At 36.1% G+C, this 20536-nt stretch overlaps 1 protein-coding gene across 1 annotated transcript in view; it reads right to left on the bottom strand.

Moving 5' to 3' along the window:
* Positions 1-14613, bottom strand: part of LOC128211638 (multiple epidermal growth factor-like domains protein 6) — a 67627-nt gene extending 53014 nt beyond the window's left edge. Inside the window, exons 1-11 of the mRNA XM_052916632.1 lie at positions 14549-14613; positions 13096-13251; positions 11757-11901; positions 11399-11614; positions 10121-10240; positions 9863-9893; positions 9448-9570; positions 7605-7736; positions 5795-5926; positions 2947-3078; positions 102-233 (exon numbers count right to left, since the gene is read on the bottom strand). Of these exons, the coding sequence (XP_052772592.1) occupies positions 102-233; positions 2947-3078; positions 5795-5926; positions 7605-7736; positions 9448-9570; positions 9863-9893; positions 10121-10240; positions 11399-11614; positions 11757-11901; positions 13096-13251; positions 14549-14613 (1384 nt within the window). The remainder of the gene's footprint in view (positions 1-101; positions 234-2946; positions 3079-5794; positions 5927-7604; positions 7737-9447; positions 9571-9862; positions 9894-10120; positions 10241-11398; positions 11615-11756; positions 11902-13095; positions 13252-14548) is intronic.
* Positions 14614-20536: the final 5923 nt, after the last annotated feature.

Here is a 20536-nt window from a genome sequence, read left to right on the forward strand (position 1 = left end):
ATGATTCATTACACTATAATTTGAACATGCATAGCAGTTGTGACTGTTAAATATTGCAGCAGAAATAGCAACGAATTTACGATTGCCAGTTGGAAACTCACGTAAGATACACTCCCCAAACTCGTTTCCGTCATAGCCTTCGGCACAAGTGCACGTGTTGTTCATGCATTGAACACTCGGCTCACTTCCCCTGCATTCGTTGACATTGTTACAACTGTCACCGAGGCAACCTTCTACAATGAATATATTGGCAAGTAAATGTTGGATAAAAACAAAGTTTGAAGATCAGGGACTATACAAAGCCTCTAAGTGAATAGTTTGAACTCAGTGAAAAAATCTCAAATTGTTTACAAAGGTTATTTAAAATCCCCCCTACGTTTCATCAAATTTATTAATATGCAACTGTTTCTTAGACCATTTCCTTCCTTATTTGAATAGTTTTGGTGGATGTACATTGTTAGGTTTCTTTCAAATAAGAACATAAAAAGCTTATTTCCATTAGTTGAATTTTTCCAATAAGACGCTTTGTAAATACGGCCCAACGTACCAATCTTAGTAACAATTAGCAAGAAGTGGAAAACATGATTTTCTTCTTAACTGGATGTAATGAAAACTATCCTTTTCACGACCAAAGTATGGAAATAAGCAAGAACTTGGTCTCAATAATTAATTGATACATATCTTTTATGGGTTATTTTGGAGTATAAATTGGTATTCTCTTGATGTGCTTTATTAAGCGCCCTACAATCAATTTAACCCTCATTTCACGATTTACAAGGTATATGCACTTTCTGCATTCATGTTTTTTCTTAAGTAAATAATTATTTAAGTGGAAATAGTTTTTGTAAATAACAAATTATATCAGTCAAAAAACAAAAAGCGACTGTACGTTTGTAAAAGTTGGTGATCATAGACCATGTCAATTAAAACCTACAAAATATTCAAATAACTGTAAAATTACATACCTAATATAAATCAGGTTTTACCATGTTTAAATTGTGGAAAATGGACATATGCGAAATATGAAGTTTGTGTTGGATATTCGGTTAATGAAGTATGATTGAAATAATGGTGGATATTTGTACATTAAAGAATGTAAAATAACCAACAATGGATATAGATTTTGGAGAATTCAAACATGATTCGTGTTTTTTATGTGTTTGTAACAATTGATTTCATCATGTGATAAACGTTACTAACGGCATTCATAGATTTCATTGTTGCATGATTGGTTGCTTGACATTATCACAAGATGTTATCAATGTATTATTAAAGAGTCAAATATCCACTCACTGGTGTAATAATCCATGTGGCCTAATGGATTAGCCGTAAGTTTTCTAAAATAATATTTTACCGACGTGGTTAAGCACCCCACTTATACATTTATTATGTTTGTAAACATGTATATTAAATTGTATTTTTTCCCTGCAATTTCGTAATCATAGTGTAAATTAATGATAAAATTACTCTTTTTTATGCATTACCGGGAAAACTGATTTTTGTTCCTAAAACATTATCGACTGTACTTTTAAGGGTAACCACAACGAGTTAAACGCTAAAAATAGTATATACATTGTTTTCGGACTTGATTGTTTTGGGTGTAATACGGTCCCGCATTGTTTTCTTTCCTTGCGTTGCGACCTACTCAACAAAGCGATAATTTCTGGTCGTACTAAGGTGCTGAAGAATTAGAGATATGGGAATACTGCTGACCAATCGCTGACCTTAAAGATAAAGAAGGAAACGAAATAAAAATCCACTTGATCAAGCCGACATACCGGGTGCGCAAATTCCTTCGATTAATACAAAACCAACAATGCAGGCGCAGGTGTCAGGGTGAGTGCTGGTGTCGCAGAAAGCGTTTGGATCCTCACATTCGACGGTAGTATTGCATTCTGACCCCACGGGAATCTCTGAAGCAAGACATTTTTTATTTTGGAGCTGTACAACGGAATCAGCTTCATGCTGCCTGTTTAAAGTAAGGGCAATTCCAGGAATACTTTATATCCGAAGATTTTCCCTTCTTACCCATCACTTTCGCACCATACATTCTCATATATCATTTGCCGCGTAGAAATAACTTACTCGAGATACATATACATATTAATTCAACATTCGGAACCCCTTGGCAATTTTCCGTCGAAAACAAACTCAGATGGATACAGGTACGTCACTTGAAGTATTAAAATTTGAAATAATCGCATTGATTAATAGTAGTGATTTAACGTGTTTTTGAATTACTGAGTTTAAATTGATGGCCAATGTAGTGATTAATTGCATAAACAATTAAGATTTCCAACAGTTAAGTCACCAATTTTAAATTCTAAATTAAAAATACTACGCGATCTACTTGCAAACTAGTTAAACTATATACATTTCTGACATTGTAAACCGTCCATATACATCCGAGGTTGCTTTCTATGGAAAATGACCTAGGAGTTCTGAATGATAAGAGGCTGCCATGTTTTAATATCATGCTTATGGCTGACTTTACTATTGTTTTACGTTTGTTTATTATGTCTTCGTTGAACTCATGTTAATTTCAAAATGGAGTGCGTTATGTTCAAATATGCAATACCATTAAAAACTACGGTAGATACTTTGAAATTGTGATATTTAAAAAACATAAAATAATTTTCATATTTTGTTTGAAGATTTTCCATACAAGTAAACAAACTTTAACAGTCACAATTTGAAAGGTAATTTTACAGTCTAACAATGAATGCTTTAGAGTTCACACGAAAAGTACTTAAGAATAATTCCAGGAATACGTTAAACCCTACTTGTAAAGGAGAGTAAGATGTTAGGCACAATCATATCCCCAATTCACTTGGTTTAGTTAGGGATGATTCATTACACTACAATCTGAACATGCATAGCTGTTGTGACTGTTAAATATTGCAGCAGAAATAGCAACGAATTTACGATTGCCATTTGGAAACTCACGTAAGATACACTCCCCAAACTTGTTCGCGTCATAGCCTTCGGCACAAGTGCACGTGTTGTTAATGCATTGAACACTCGGCTCACTTCCCCTGCATTCGTTGACATTGTTACAACTGTCACCGAGGCAACCTTCTGCAATGAATATATTGGCAAGTAAATGTTGGATAAAAACAAAGTTTGAAGATCAGGGACTATACAAAGCCTCTAAGTGAATAGTTTGAACTCAGTGAAAAAATCTCAAATTGTTTACAAAGGTTATTTAAAATCCCCCCTACGTTTCATCAAATTTATTAATATGCAACTGTTTCTTAGACCATTTCCTTCCTTATTTGAATAGTTTTGGTGGATGTACATTGTTAGGTTTCTTTCAAATAAGAACATAAAAAAGCTTATTTCCATTAGTTGATTTTTTCCAATAAGACGCTTTGTAAATACGGCCCAACGTACCAATCTTAGTAACAATTAGCAAGAAGTGGAAAACATGATTTTCTTCTTAACTGGATGTAATGAAAACTATCCTTTTCACGACCAAAGTATGGAAATAAGCAAGAACTTGGTCTCAATAATTAATTGATACATATCTTTTATGGGTTAATTTGGAGTATAAATTGGTATTCTCTTGATGTGCTTTATTAAGCGCCCTACAATCAATTTAACCCTCATTTCACGATTTACAAGGTATATGCACTTTCTGCATTCATGTTTTTTCTTAAGTAAATAATTATTTAAGTGGAAATAGTTTTTGTAAATAACAAATTATATCAGTCAAAAAACAAAAAGCGACTGTACGTTTGTAAAAGTTGGTAGACCATGTCAATTAAAACCTACAAAATATTCAAATAACTGTAAAATTACATACCTAATATAAATCAGGTTTTACCATGTTTAAATTGTGGAAAATGGACATATGCGAAATATGAAGTTTGTGTTGGATGTTCGGTTAATGAAGTATGATTGAAATAATGGTGGATATTTGTACATTAAAGAATGTAAAATAACCAACAATGGATATAGATTTTGGAGAATTCAAACATGATTCGTGTTTTTGTATGTGTTTGTAACAATTGATTTAATCATGTGATAAACGTTACTAACGGCATTCATAGATTTCATTGTTGCGTGATTGGTTGCTTGACATTATCACAAGATGTTATCAATGTATTATTAAAGAGTCAAATATCCACTCACTCGTGTAATAATCCATGTGGCCTAATGGATTAGCCGTAAGTTTTCTAAAATAATATTTTACCGACGTGGTTTAGCACCCCACTTATACATTTATTATGTTTGTAAACATGTATATTAAATTGTATTTTTTCTCTTCAATTTCGTAATCATAGTGTAAATTAATGATAAAATTACTCTTTTTTTATGCATTACCGAGAAAACTGATTTTTGTTCCTAAAACATTATCGACTGTACTTTTAAGGGTAACCACAACGAGTCAAACGCTAAAAATAGTATATACATTGTTTTCGGACTTGATTGTTTTGGGTGTAATACGGTCCCGCATTGTTTTCTTTCCTTGCGTTGCGACCTACTCAACAAAGCGATAATTTCTGGTCGTACTAAGGTGCTGAAGAATTAGAGATATGGGAATACTGCTGACCAATCGCTGACCTTAAAGATAAAGAAGGAAACGAAATAAAAATCCACTTGATCAAGCCGACATACCGGGTGCGCAAATTCCTTCGATTAATACAAAACCAACAATGCAGGCGCAGGTGTCAGGGTGAGTGCTGGTGTCGCAGAAAGCGTTTGGATCCTCACATTCGACGGTAGTATTGCATTCTGACCCCACGGGAATCTCTGAAGCAAGACATTTTTTATGTTGGAGCTGTACAACGGAATCAGCTTCATGCTGCCTGTTTAAAGTAAGGGCAATTCCAGGAATACTTTATAACCGAAGATTTTCCCTTCTTACCCATCACTTTCGCACCATTCATTCTCATATATCATTTGCCGCGTAGAAATAACTTACTCGAGATACATATACATATTAATTCAGCATTCGGAACTCCTTGGCCATTTTCCATCGAAAACAAACTCAGATGGATACAGGCATGTCACTTGAAGTATTAAAATTTGAAATAATCGCATTGATTAATAGTAGTGATTTAACGTGAATTTTGAATAACTGAGTTTAAATTGATGGCCAATGAAGTGATTAATTGAATAAACAATTAAGATTCCCAACAGTTAAGTCACCAATTTTAAATTCTAAATAAAAAAAATACTACGCGATCTACTTGAAGACTAGTTAAACTATATACATTTCTGACATTGTAAACCGTCCATATACATCCGAGGTTGCTTTCTATGGAAAATGGCCGAGGAGTTCTGAATGATAAGAGGGTGCCATGTTTTAATATCATGCTTATGTCTGACTTTACTATTTTCTTACGTTTGGTTAGTTGGTCGCCATTAAAACTTATGTCTTCGTTGAACTCATGTTAATATCAAAATGGAGTGCTTAATGTTTAAATATGCAATACCATTAAAAACTACGGCAGGTACTTTGAAATTGTGATATATTTATTTTTATTTTTTTCATATTTTGTTTTAAAATCTTCCATACAGGTAAACAAACCTTAACAGTCACAATTTGAAAGTTATTTTAACAGTCTAGCAATATTTTTATAGAGTACGCACGAATTGAATAATTCCAGGAATACGTTAAACCCTACTTGTAAAGGAGAGTAAGATGTTAAACACAATCATACCTCAATTCACTTTGTTTAGTTAGGGATGATTCATCACACTATAATTTGAACATGCAAAGCTGTTGTGGCTGATAAATATTGCAGCAGAATAGAAACGAATTTACGATTGCCAGTTGGAAACTCACGTAAGATACACTCCCCAAACTTGTTCGCGTCATAGCCTTCGGCACACGTGCACGTGTTGTTAATGCATTTAACACTCGGCTCACTTCCCCTGCATTCGTTGACATTGACACAATCGTCACCGAGGCAACTTACTGCAATGAATATATTGGCAAGTAAATATGGATAAAAACAAGTTCAAAGATCAGGGACTCTACAAAGCCTCTGAGTGAATAGTTTGAACTCAGTAAAAAATCTTATCTCCATTAGTTGAATTTGTCCAATGAGACGCTCTGTAAATACGGCCCAACGTAGCAATCTAAGTAACAATGAGCAAGAAGTGGAAAACATGATTTTCTTCTAAACTGGATGTAATAAAAACTTTCCTTTTCAAAACCAAAATATGAAAATAAGCAAGAAGTTGGTCTAAAAAAATAATTGATACACATCTTGTACGGTTTCATTTTGGAGTATATATTGGTATTCTCTTTGTGTATGAAAATAAGCAAGAAAATTGTCTAAAAAAAATAATATATATACTTTGTGTTTTTTTGAATATATTGCTATTCTCTTTGATAATGTTAAGCCTATCCAAGTGCTTTATTTAGCGCACTATCATCAATATAACCCTCTTTTTGGCGATTTACAAGGTATGTACTTTCTTCATTTATGTGTCTTGAATAAATATTTATTTAATTGGAAAATATATTTTATTTAAATTGTAAATTATATCAGTCAAAAGACCAAAATTGACTGCGTTTTTAAAAGTTGGAAATCATAGAATAAGTCAATTAAAACCTACAAAATGTTCAATTAACTTTAAATTACATACCTGATAAAAATCAGGTGTAACCATGTTTAAATTGTGGAAAGGGGACATGTGCAAAATATCATGTTTGTGTTGAACGCTCGGTTAATGAAGTAAGATTGAAATAATGGATATTTGTATATAAAAGCATGTAAAAAACAACAATGGATATAAATTTTGGAGAATGAAAACATGATTCGTGTTTTTTTTTATATGTTTGTAACAATTGATTTAATCATGTGATAATATTTGATGAAAAGTACGGGTTATCTTAAATAATTTCAAAAATAAGATATGTTCACTAAGTTTATAATGTTCAATAAGGGGCGTTATGCATACTTTCCCAGAAATGTGTAATCAAAAGCCCCCATCTTCATTGTCCTGAGGCTGATGGTTAGGGTATCTTGATAACTTGATATAAATCTCAGCTAATTAGGAAACTGGGCTTGGTCCTGTAGTTGACGTTATTTTCTTTATAATTTGATGATTATTGTATTTAATATCATTTTGTTACATGCAAGCATAATTCTTTGGATAGCGGTAATCTTTTATAAATTGTTTTAACCATCTTCAAAGAATATTTTTAAAAAAATCACTGATACATTTCAATGGGAAAATTAATATTGCTATGGAAACTACAGGGACAAGCCAAGCAGCCATAAAACTACTGATGACTTATTTAGGGCAAGAAAATCATAAATCAGAGGAATTACAAGACACACAACAAGAGCCGCATAATTATGTTATTGCCAGGGTAGACAGGTTATGGCTCCTGTTAGAAAAATCAATATAAAAAACCGTTTGTAATCGACTTCTTGGTCCGAAATATTCTGTTACGCTTTTTGGACCCTTAGGATAATGTGGAGTCCGTTTCCGAAGTTAATCAGACATGAAAGACAGTGCCTTTATTTTATATTTAGTTCCTCAAAAGTAATAGGTATAAGAATACAAGGTGTTCCAATATACGGGAATTTATCGTCAATCGAAACCAAACATGTATGTGGGAAAATATAATGATTACTCACGTGGTTCACACTTTCCGTTTCGCAGCCCGAATCCCGTTTTACAACGACACTCCGACGGCGTTCCTGTGCATTCCGCATTCGGGTCTGCGCATTGGCTGCTGTCGCTGCAGGGACCATTTCCGGTTGTAATGTCTGTTGATATAACAACATAAAGGTTCAAGGCCTATCTTAAGCTATCAATGTAATGACATCATGGTCATACAACAGAGGCTGGTAAGCTTGAGATTAAGATGCCCGCCATACACTAGGCATTTAAATGAATAAAGCTCAAGTTTAAGGCCTTTTCTTTATGAACCCTCCCCGGAATCGGGTATCGCTACTTATGACTATTGAACTCTAAATGTGATGAACTTTACCCCTGTCTTGAGAGGGGGGTATTTCATGCATATAAACGCACACACAAGTTCCCCAATCCCCCACACACGCGTAGTTATCTTTCGGAAGGGATTTTGGGTACATTTTCCACATAATTCTATTATTGGAAGGAAATTGATATAAATACATTATCCCTTATAACCGGATAAATATCGAAATTGGCCGGCATCTTAACATAGAAAGAAATGACAGAATATGTGTGTCCTGCTTAATCAACGAGAACAGGCTTTTATAAGAAGATGAATTTCATGCGTTTTTCATATGCCCGAGGTGCTCTACTGTAAGAAATCAGTTTTTATTTAGCTGGTACACGTGTCGATCTGACCTACATGCCTTTATCAGACTCCTACAGTCAGATAATAGTTTTGTTATTAGACAAGTGGCAATATTTACTTTCTACTTGTTAAAAATGGCGGATTGAAATTTGTATACAATATGTATTAAGCAATGACACCACTGTATTGTAATTAATGATGTGTATATTATAGTATGTATTTTGGGCGTGAGGCCTTTATGTACTGAATAAAGTTGAGTTTAGTTGAGTATAACATTAAACTGACATTCTTCGGCATGCGTATGTCTTGCATGGCCATTTCTTCAAGTTTGTTACAAGTTGTTCGTTGCAACTTGTATTAATATTGAAATGGACTGCTTAAATTTTCTATATGCAATAAAGTAAAAAACTACGGCAGTTATGATTTCAAAAAGACAACAACTTTATTCTTATATTGTATTAAATACACTTAATTTTAAATTTATCTCGACAGTCTTACAATGAATGTTTTAAAGGACACACGAATGATTCAATTCTTGGCCAAAATTTCAACTTGACTGAATTTTGAAGAACGATGCAACGCTGAAACGTTGGACAAGGTTTGCATCATTAAAATACAAGCAAATCTAAAATGTTTCACATGTGTAGAAACATAACATAGCAGAGTCTTTTATATGCTAAGAAATATTTTCATATGTTTTCTGTCAAAAAAGTTATCTAGATATTAACTTTACTTACTTGTTTGTTTACAATGGTTGTGACCCGTGGTGACCTATGTAGGTCACGTGATTCCTCACCCTGAATTACAAGGGGGTCAAATCGATTCCACTCGAGTATTTTTATTCGGGACACTTCGGCCATTTTCGTTCGAAAACAACCTCGGATGTTTATGGACGGTTTACAATGTAAAAACTCTCTACTCTTTAAGTAAGTAGATCGCGTAATAATTTGTATTAAGTAAAATTAAATCAAATACCTTTACTCTAGGGATTCTTAATTATGTTTGCAATAAAACACTTCACTGGCAATGAATGTAAACGTAAGTGTACAAGTACACGTTAAAACACTACATTTAATAAATAATATTTTTCAAAATTTTATTTTCTACTTCTACTGACAAACCGGCATACATCCGAGGTTAGTTTCGATAGAAAAAGGCCGAGGTGTTCCGAATGGAGTATTTTATAAGCTAACCTGGTATACAGACGGTGCCATTCCTGTAATAGCCTTCCCGGCAAACACACGTTCCGTTTATACACACAGCGTTCGGGTCGTCACATCGGTACTCATCGCAAACTTCACCAGTAGTTCCAGCATCTGACGAAACGCAAAAAGAAGGTCCGATTAGAAGTGTAGTCTAAAGAAGCACAAACTATTTATAAAGAATGAGAATAACATTATTGATATGGTTAAGACTGTCCATTGACATGAATTGCAAGTGCAAAGCTGGCACGAAGACCAGATAATTGACAATTTCAGTATTGAATAACACATATTTTAAAGCTTGTATTTATTAAATCGAAATTTAAAGAAAAAACTGTTTCAGAAGCATTGGAACGGTCGCTGACTTCCATAAGTATTAGTCTTTCAAAATAGCAAAATACGATACCTGGGTTCTTACACTTCCCCTTCAGGCAAACCTAGAATTACATAGAACATAACCATTCATTTTCTACTCAACTCGACATAGAAATAAACGTGTTCTCTGCTTCAATTGCATTCTATATCCAAAACAATCGATTAAACAGAACAATACATTTCTCAGAAAATACAGTACTTGATTGACTGTTACGTTGAAAGGAAGATAACTTAACAGAAAGGAAATGTGTGAAAAACAAAGGACACAACGCTCTACCCCTCAGCGCACCTTCTCGCACCCGTTCCTTGCAGCCTCTCCATCAGTGAACCAATTTTCCCAGTTCCTTCCAACCTCCCCCTCTGGCAACCATTTGCCCTGTTCCTTACGAGTTTCCCTCTCAGTAGTCAACTTTATCCCATTCCATACAGCCCAAACCCCTCAGTGAACTATTTTGCCAATGTCCATACAGCCTCTCCACTCAGAGAACTACTTTGAAAAGTTTCTTTCAACTTCCTCCCTGAGTGAACTATTTTACCAATTTTCATACAGCCATCCCCTCAGTAAACTATTTTGCCAAGTTCCTTTCAGTCTCCCCCCTCAGTGAACTAACTTGCCAAGTTCCATACAGCCTCCCTTTCAGTGAACAATTTTGCCAAGTTCCATACAGCCTCCCCCCTCAGTGAACTATTTTGCGAAGTTCCTTACAGCCTCTTCCATCAGTGAACGATTTTGCCAATCTCCTAATAGCCTCCTTCCTTAATGAACTATGTTGCCAAGTTCCTTACAGTATCCCCCCTCAGTGAACAATTTTGCCAAGTTTCATACAGCCTCCCCCTCAGTGAACTATTTTGCTAAGTTCCACACAACCTCCCCCTCAGCGAACTATTTTGCCAAGTCCCTTACAGCCTTACCCTCAGTGAACAATTTTGCCAAGTTCCTTACAGTCTCCACCCCCCCCCCCCAGTGAACTATTATGCCAAGTTCCGTACAACAGCCTCGTCCCTCCGTGAACTATTTTGCAAAGTTCCTCACCCCCCCCCCCCCTCTCAGTGAACAACTTTGCACCGTTCCTAACAACATTCCCTAAATAGTGAACTACTTTGCCCCGTTTCTTACACCATCCCGCCTCAGTGAAAATCATTGCCCAACGAATAACGGTTTCCCAGTTTATAATGTGTAAATTTAGCATGTGAAAGTCACGTTATTAGTATAGATACATATACCGAGTTTTTTTTAAATGTACTTGTATTTGCATTGTATACAAACCCGCTAAATTTCGAATAAGAAAAATACACAAAAACTGCGAAAGATACATGTGTCGTTAGCGATGTGATAAGTATGTGGTAAAAGTAAGTAAGATTCAATGAGTTGTACACAGGGATATTAATTTTATGTACATTTTGTCATTATTTGTTCTTGCAATTGTGTCATCTGGTAGCCAGTCCTTTTAAATTCCAAACGTGACAGGAGATAGATGTGACTTCAATTCCTAGTTAAATCCAGATATAAAAAAACTTGAAGAAACACGGTGATATACAAGATATCACTCTAGGCCCTATCCCTGACCCTGGTTGCGATGTCCTGGTTAGTTTTCGGTGCTCTATGTAAAACTCCGATACGACGGATATATGCTTCATTGACTAGGAATGAGAAGAGCATTTCTATAGCTACCTCGTTTTGATCACCACAAGGAGTGTACTCGTACACACGGACTGAGCACGTGCAGGTGTTGTCAAAGTACGTGCATTTGATGCCTTCTGTACACATGTGCTCCGGGTAGTCCTAACAAACAGAACAAATTATAAAGTAACAACACCATGAGTGCTCCGGGTTCAACGTCGAGCAAACTAGAGAGAGTTGATATTACTTTTTACCCAATCGTTTAAAAACACAAAGTTTACATTGGCCAATGAGAGTAACTCACCTCGTCCCCACAGAATACACTTCCGACTCCAAAAGCAAACTTGCATTGCTCGTCCTTCGTGTAATAGTCCCCTGGCTGTATAGTGTTCTCGAAACTCTCCCATTCGGCTTGGGTGAAGCCATCTTGGTCAAAACAACTCGAATATCTGTAAATAAGAATATCAGAGTAAAAATGGAATAGTTTTATATCAAAATAATAATAATAATAAAAAAAATAAAAAAAATAAAAAAAAATAAAAATAAATAAATATAAAGTTTTAAGTTGCGTGATAATATTACACACAAACAGATCAGAAGATGCAACATTTCACTATTTTTCAATGCAAGTGTATGAATAAACACTTCTTTGATAGCATACATTTTCCGTCGTTATGTGAAAGACAAAGATTTGGAGACAATGACTGTATTCATTATTTGTGTTTGAGACTTTTAGTTCGAGACTTTAAACTCAATACTGAAAACCTAACATACTTTCGAATAACTCTCGACTAACATAAATCTTTGTACAGTCGAACCTCGTTGGCTCAACCTCGCTTGGTTCGAATTTCTATTGGCGCGAACAGTAAAGGGCCGATTTCTGTATAATGAAGGTAAAAAATCCCGCTTGGCTCGAATATTTCGATGCTCGAGGTATTTTCGCTGGTCCTTGGGAGTTCGAGCCAATGGGAATCGACTTGACTTTACAATATGAATCGATAACAGGTTTTACTGACATTGTAAAGACAACTTTAAAACCACTCAATATCAAAACGTTGGTGGAAATGGAACCAAGTTGTGATATGGCATTACGGCTAATTATTTGTAGAATAAGCACAGCGAACCTATCGATCGAGGTAAGAGATCACTACATAGCTTTGTATAAATTATCTATACAATCAACAGACCAATTTCCACGTGAAAACAATACTAGCGTTCTAGTGTTTCACGACCCCTAATACCGTTTATGGGCAGAAAGTTCCACTTGTGCAGTAAGCATTAAACACAGAAAGTTAAAAAAAGATACGTATCTTACGAGAAAAACAAAAATGGTTTAACGTAGCCACTTTGTATATAGTGGTTACATCCGGTGAAGGAGTACAAACAATGCGTTAAAATGTAAAAACAAACTAGTAGATTAAGTGAATCCAGCATGTTCAGAACGTTGTTTTATAAATTTCAATCCATTTTACTTAAAAACCTATACATAAGGAAAGTAGCCAATGGTCTTAGATTGTATAAGCATGCTTTAGTTCATTGATATTTGCTAACCGTAGTGGGAAACCCCCACATGTAACACTGAGTTGTCACTTCCGAATTGGTGTAATTTGCCCCTGAAGATGGAGTATAAATATTGTACTCACTGGTCGTAGAAAGCACACATGGCATCGATACTGCAAGCCGAGAAAGCCCAGGGATTCATTTTCATGTACGGATGGGGCGGACTCTTCGACAGTTTCGACTCCATGATAAAGCCTCTGTCATAGGTGTCGCAGTTTTCATCATTCTTAGCATTAAGCCTAGTGTGGATAAATAAAACATCTCTCTTACGAACAATAGCAGGCGATATGGTAAATAGGCAATATGGTAAATACATCTTGAAATGTCTGGATGGGTTATGCGTAGATATCAGCTTAAACGCGATCAGGTGGTAAGAAGCTTACAAGAACCAGCTTAATACCAAAATCCACCTCAAAGAAAACCATGCGAATCACATGACAAATGAAAGATATCCCGTGATACATAAATAAAGATTGTAGATTATCTTTGAATTTTAAAGAGTCTTTGTATTTCAACCTCAATGCACATTGCATAATTGAAATGTTATAAAACTATGCATAAACGAATGAAGAAAAACATTTGAAAACAAGTTTGTATAGCTGAAATATCATGGTATGTTTGTTAGGGGAGATGACTGCGTAGCAGATTGGCTTAATTTGACAAGTTCGTTTTGTTTCTGGGGTTTTAATGTTTACGTAAAAGTTTGATGACCTGAAGTAAAATATCAATGACTAAGAATGGACGGAGTGAGCGTAGCGAATGACGTATTACAACAACCTATAATTAAGTTTGTTCAAACCATTTTCAAAACTTCTTTAACACACATAAAACATAAACGGCGGCTCCGCGTATGCTCATAAACTTAAAGTAAGTAGTCAGTCAATGTTTAATCGTCTTACACGATTTTCTATGACACACTCATATTGTTATCTGCAAAAGATAAATTATTTGGATCATTGTATTAAGCGATGTGTTAACACTACATGATATTTTCTATATCTTACCCTAGAAACATTTCTTTTTTCATTTCATAAAATATCTGTAGGACCTTTTGATTAATCGCGTAATCAACCAACTCTTCACAGAAACATGGCTTAATCAGACCACTTCAAATGATGACTTGCATATTCATTACTTCAGCTCGCCATTTCGTTGTGATGGACATGATCGAGTCGGCGGAGGCGTCGCCATATATGTTCGTGATGGAATCAGCGCATCTGAACGAACAGAGCTACATGTGAACGGACTTGAGGCGCTTTGGGTCGAACTTCATGTTAACCGACGTAAACTTCTCATTGGTGGAATATACCGTCCCCCAAACTCAAACTCAAACAATACCCAATGGCTTAACATGGAACAAAGTCTAGACGGGGCCTTCAATGGTCATTATGATAATATACTTGTGGCTGGTGATTTTAACATAAACAAACAAGATGAGCAGGCTGATTGCTTCCTACAATGCCGAGCAGATCATCGATTACCCTACCCACTTTACTGAGCAATCAAATGCTCTCATTGATCTCATGTTCGTGAAACATCGCCACCATGTTCTTTCTAGTTTTGTTGCCGACCCTTTCATCCCAGATCTTGTTCGCTCCCATTGTGACTGTTTTCAGATTTACCAAACCATCGCAGTCATGTTTCAACAGACATATCTGGCTTTATGAGAAAGGTGATTTTTTTCTAAATATCGAAGTCATCTCCGTTCGACTGACTGGAATTCTTTCTAATCGACAACGACCTTGACAGGATTGCTGACAATATATCTAAGACAATCATATCAGCAGCATCAGATAGTATACCAAACAGAGTAGTCAATATTCACCAAACGATGTTCCCTGGATGAACAATGACATTAGAAAAAAATCAAACAACGTCGTAAAATGCACCAACGGGCTAAGGCAACACACGAAGAAGAATCTTGGTCTCAATTCAGAAAAATCCGAAACGAAACAACATCCTTAATTCGAAAATCTAAGGCAGACTACCATAAAAAAAGACGATTGAGAAAATAAACACAGACAATATAACAGCAAAAATATGGTTCAAAATGGCAAAACAGCTCACCAACAAACATAAGTCATCAAGTATCCCTACACTGATTGAAAACGGCATGGAAACAAACACAAACGAAGCTAAAGCTTCCTTCCTTAACGCCTTCTTCTGCTCACAGTCTAACCTTGAAAGTACAGATCATGATCCTCCAGATTTACCAACAGCTGACTCATCACTTCTATCAATTACTATTACGACTAAAGATGTAAAGGACGCCATATCTCTTATTGACCCTTCTAAAGCCAGCGGTTCCGATCTAGTCAGTCCGATGCTATTGAAAGAAGGTGCAGTCGAATTAGCTGAACCACTTTCACGCTTTTACAACAAACTACTTCAGCGTTCAGTTTTTCCTAACTCTTGGAAGCTTGCAAATGTTACACCAATTTTCAAAAAGTCGGATCCTTCAAATCCTTCCAACTATCGTCCTATCTCACTTCTCAGTTCTCAGAAAACACATGGAACGCTGTGTCCACAAATATGTGTACAACTACTTGTTACAAATAACATTCTTAGTAAAATGCAATCTGGCTTCATCAAAGGCAACTCCACTGTGAACCAGCTCACGTATCTTTACGATGGCATCTGTAGAGCACTGGATGAAGGTAAATAAGTAAGCGCCGTCTTCTGCGATATATCGAAAGCCTTCGACAGAGTATGGCACCGATGTCTTCTCTACAAACTCTCTTCCATATGTATAGAAGGCTCACTTCTCGATTGGTTTTCTTCTTACCTGTCAGGCCGCAAACAACGAGTTGTTATTTCAAACTCGTCTTCATCTTGGAAATCTATTAACGCCGGCTTGCCACAAGGTTCCATCCTTGGTCCTCTCCTTTTTCTTGTCTACATAAACGACATTGTCTTCGACATTTAAGCCAACATTCGCCTTTTTGCTGACGACACCAGTTTGTACATCATCGTTGATGAAGCCAGTTCCGTTCTTAATAACGACCTGTCCAAAATCCTTACTTGGTCCAAGTCCTGGTTGGTAACTTTCAATCCTGCCAAAACAGAATCGATGTTGTTTTCACGCTAACGTAACAGGCGAGCGCATCCTGAAATTGTTATGGATCAAGTTCCAGTGAATGAAGTCGAAACTCACAAGCATATTGGTCTAACCCTGTCGAATGAAGCTAAATGGGCGCCACACATATCGTCTATATTAAACAAAGCTTGGCAGCGAATTGGTATCTTAAAATATTATTTATCTCGACAAAGCCTCGAGCGCATGTATATATCCTTCATTTGAGCTCTTCTTGAATACAGTGACGTGGTCTGGGAAAATTGTCCTAATAAACTAACGACATCGAATCCGTCCAAAACGAGGCTGCCAGAATAATCACATGTGCCACAAAATTCTGTAACATCAATCGGCTACTTAAGGAACTTCTGGATTTCTATGGCTGAAAGAAGACGTCATCATAGGCTCATACTTTTTTTACAAAATGAAAAACAACCTCAGCCCATCATATTTATCCACCCGCATTCCTGTTCACAACAACCAAGTATACTTGCTCCGCTCTGCCAATGACGTTCCAACAATACACACTCGAACACAATCCTACGGTTCCTCCTTTTTTCCCCTTACAATCAGGGAATGGAACGCACTCTCCTTTAGTGTGCGCTGAGCGCCAACACTTCCGGCATTCAAAACAAAACTACAAAGCAGAACAAACCATGGTCAGAACAACTTTAAAAGTTCGACACAAGAAGAATGCAGATATATCAAACACGCCTTCGTCTTGGATGTAGTACTCTGCAGTTTGAGCTCCATCGCCGTGATCTATCGGAAACTCCTCTATGCATCTGCGGTGCAACTGAAACTCCCACTCACTACCATAGTCCGAGATATCAAGATATCCAACCTCTATACTTTTCTGACTTGCCCTGTGCGACAACTGCTAACAACCTCCTGTATGGCAACGAACATCTTTCACAGGAGGAAAACAGACTTTTCTTTTCACGAGTCCAAAAAATTATTGCTGCAACCAAACGGTTTGACGTATAGTGTTGAGAGCGCGGTGCGGGCTCACCCTTGATTACGGACTGCCGGTCAATATGTGTGACATCATTTCTTACCTTCTTACTTTTTAACGTTTATTTTTGTTCTTTCTTTAAAGTTAAGCATACTGTATCAACTCACTGAGTATGCACACTAACATAAAATTATTATTTCTATTACTCACTACGTTTCTGCTACAAAGCATGCTTTTGTAGATTTGCGACACATTCTAGTCCACATCCTTATCAGCTATATTACCGAATTTCATTAAAATCTAGAACATGTAAACTTCAACACGGAAAGGAACTTATATAAGCATTTAAAATGCTTGTCTTCCAATCCGCTCAGAATCATTTTATATTATACATTCGTACATTGTGTATTGATTTCTTGTGTATATTGAATTGAATAAATATATAATAACTAAACAACTTGAACCACAGGCTAAAGCTATGGGTATGCTGGTATTTAAACTTCTATGATGATGATGATGATGATGATGATGATGATGATGATGATGATGATGATGATGATGATGCTGGTGGTGCGGGGTGGTTGTTTTGATATATTATCAACCTCTGTTTAAACAAGGTTAGATGGCGGAAATTTTCCACCCGAATTAAGTAACCACCTGTCTTAAGCAGCCACTTTGACCTTTTTCCAAAGGAGACCACATAATACAGGTTTGACTGTTCTAGCAATAACGTAAATAAAATATATTTCCAACCAACAGGTTGACATGTATTGGCCATCGTTCATATTTTGAATTTTATGGAATTAATCACAAGCGATCGTAGCGGACCCTGTGCTATGTTCCATAAAATCCAAAATATGAACGATATTGACCTTTTTTCACGTTTGCAATCGAGTGTGATCATGTAGCATGTAGAGCGCATTCAGGACTCAGATAGAACTGACTTTTAACCCATATCAAGGCGTCTATGCATTTTAAAAGAAATCGTTTTCAAATTAATGATGATGCGCGCTCAAAAATCCCTATACACTTAAACATTAAAAATCAACAATCATTTAATCTACTGGATATGGGGTATTCAAATATGCTGCATATGCTAAGAACATTCCTGTCTAGCTATAACAATGTATTGCATTTTGTAGTTTGGGTCTTATAAAACAAGATATAAGACCCTTTCATTGATTTCTTTTCACGAAAACAAGGATGAAATGAAAGTTGATTTCATCGATTTAAATAATTGATATGTAAACTGTATGAAGTTAAAAACTTCAAAACTTTTTTTGTATTATTATACCTTCTAAGATAACATACTCGTGTATTACATTTGTAACTAAATACACTCAAAGTTTATCTGAATCAATAACTTGAAAAAGAGATCATAAGAATGATTAGAAAACAAGTCTTGCCAATTACTAGTTATTAATACATGTTTTAGTTAACATACGCGTGTCCAACTGCATGTGTAATGATGAGAGCCTCGTTTCCGCACATCTCCATCAAACTGTTAGGCGTGCCGGTCGTACAACGAATTCCGCGGTATCCCGTTGCTATATATGTGTAAACGTATAATATGTATTAGCTTAGAGGTCTATAAATGTCCTCCCGCGGAACCCCGAAATATAAAACCGAAGGAAATATACAAGGATATATACATGCGCAAGATCTTACATGGATATCTGTTCCAATACTGTCCGCCAAAGTAACCCGCAATGTCATACCTGAAAAAAAGAATGCTATATGTAACATGCATAACGTGAAGCTCAGTTATAATTTATTGTAAAAAATGTTTTTTGCAACATGGCAAGTTTTACCACTTTTGCTCTTGAAAAAACAGTGTGTGTAAACCACGTGTTAAATTGCGTCATAAATGCTACGTGGGAAGGCAATATTTTGCTTCCCCCTGCGAGAGGATTGGGATGAACCTATCTTACACGAGCGGCTATGGTAGATGCTTTTTCTCCCATCTCAGTTTCACACCTTTAAGTAAAAATGTATTTCTTGCTAGGACTCTTTTGTGCTTAGTGAAAATATTTGCGTATGGATATGCGATAATTCGTGGTTGTCATTGATATGCGCGCAGTGATTCTATTATGTTAATAGTCAAATCCTTGGTTAAATAGTTCGGAGTAAGAAGCATTATTTCTGGAAAGGTGCGTTAAAACTGTTATATGGTGACATTTGAAGCGAGAAATAAGTTATTAGCGTTCTAAATATTGCCACAAGACCAGGTTTCCATGATGCTACAGACAACAGTCTTCAACAAGGGAGGTAATTACAATGTGGTGACCATTAAAAGGAGTTCCATACGGGCATTTTATCTTCGCCCGTGGGCAAGATAAGAATTTCTAGCATGGTTAAATTATTGGATCTACTTATCTGAGGTGGGAGAAAAGTATTTCCAGCTTGGCAAAATGTTTTGATCTACTTATCTGAGGTGGGAGAAAGGTTCATCTGAAGCCGGGCGTAGGGTGTTTTTTTTTTTGCTGAAACGAGGTTGATCGAAAAACACCTTGCGCGAGGGTTGGGATTAACCTTATCGGACATGGTAGATGCCTTTTCTCCCTCTTCTTTTAAACAAAATATAGTAACAACGATTTTTTTTTCCGATGGAACTCTATTGTGTGTAATAAAAAAAGTAGTTTCATACTATTCCTCTTTGCTTGTAGGCAAGATAAAGATTTCCAGCATGCTCAACTATTGGGTTCTACTTATCTGGGATGAGAGACTATTCAATCTCGCACGTGTCCTTACAATCATCAACAAAGTGTAAATATACGATAAGGCGGTCTCAATCGAAGACATCACGAACAGCAACCGTGTAAGGCTAAGGGTCATCAATGAATATTGATGTAACAAATTTCATTAATATTCGGCTGCCGCCTTGGAACGGCCTTTAAAAGACTGGATTTAACTGTATGTCTTATAAAACAAGACCAATTTACCCGAATTTTGGAATCTTTTTCAGTCCATATAAAGCCATTGTGGACACAATAGTTAGGATATGAGGTGATATCAAAACTAGTAACAATATTGACCGAGGCGTAAGGGCTAATTTTGGTCGGCCGACAAGGATAACAGAATCACTAAAACGCAATAGTATAAATACTTCAGAAAAATATGTAGTATGTATTCCTGAAAACGTATAATAGAGATTAATTTGTTCAAGTTTCAACAAATATTTCTTAGATGTATTTACTCATGAATAGGTGTCCCTATACACTTCTACGCTATGCTTCGTTGTGTATTATTGAAGTATAACGGAATGACCGGTAAGCACCGTGGTTGCCGACGATGGGAGTAACCTCGCGGTGTTAGTTAAATCATTAACTATGTTATCATTGTTTTATAACTTTGAATGTTAAACTTTCATAAAAACGCAACCACTTTACCTTGTCCAGCAATTGAAAATGTCGCAACTCCCTCCATACGAATTTTGCAGAGCATCACAATTGCCCAAGTTGTTTGGATGAGTAGGAAATATGTACAGATAGCCGGC

Source organism: Mya arenaria, chromosome 12 (assembly GCF_026914265.1).
Source record: "Mya arenaria isolate MELC-2E11 chromosome 12, ASM2691426v1".
In the NCBI taxonomy this organism is placed as follows: domain Eukaryota; kingdom Metazoa; phylum Mollusca; class Bivalvia; order Myida; family Myidae; genus Mya; species Mya arenaria.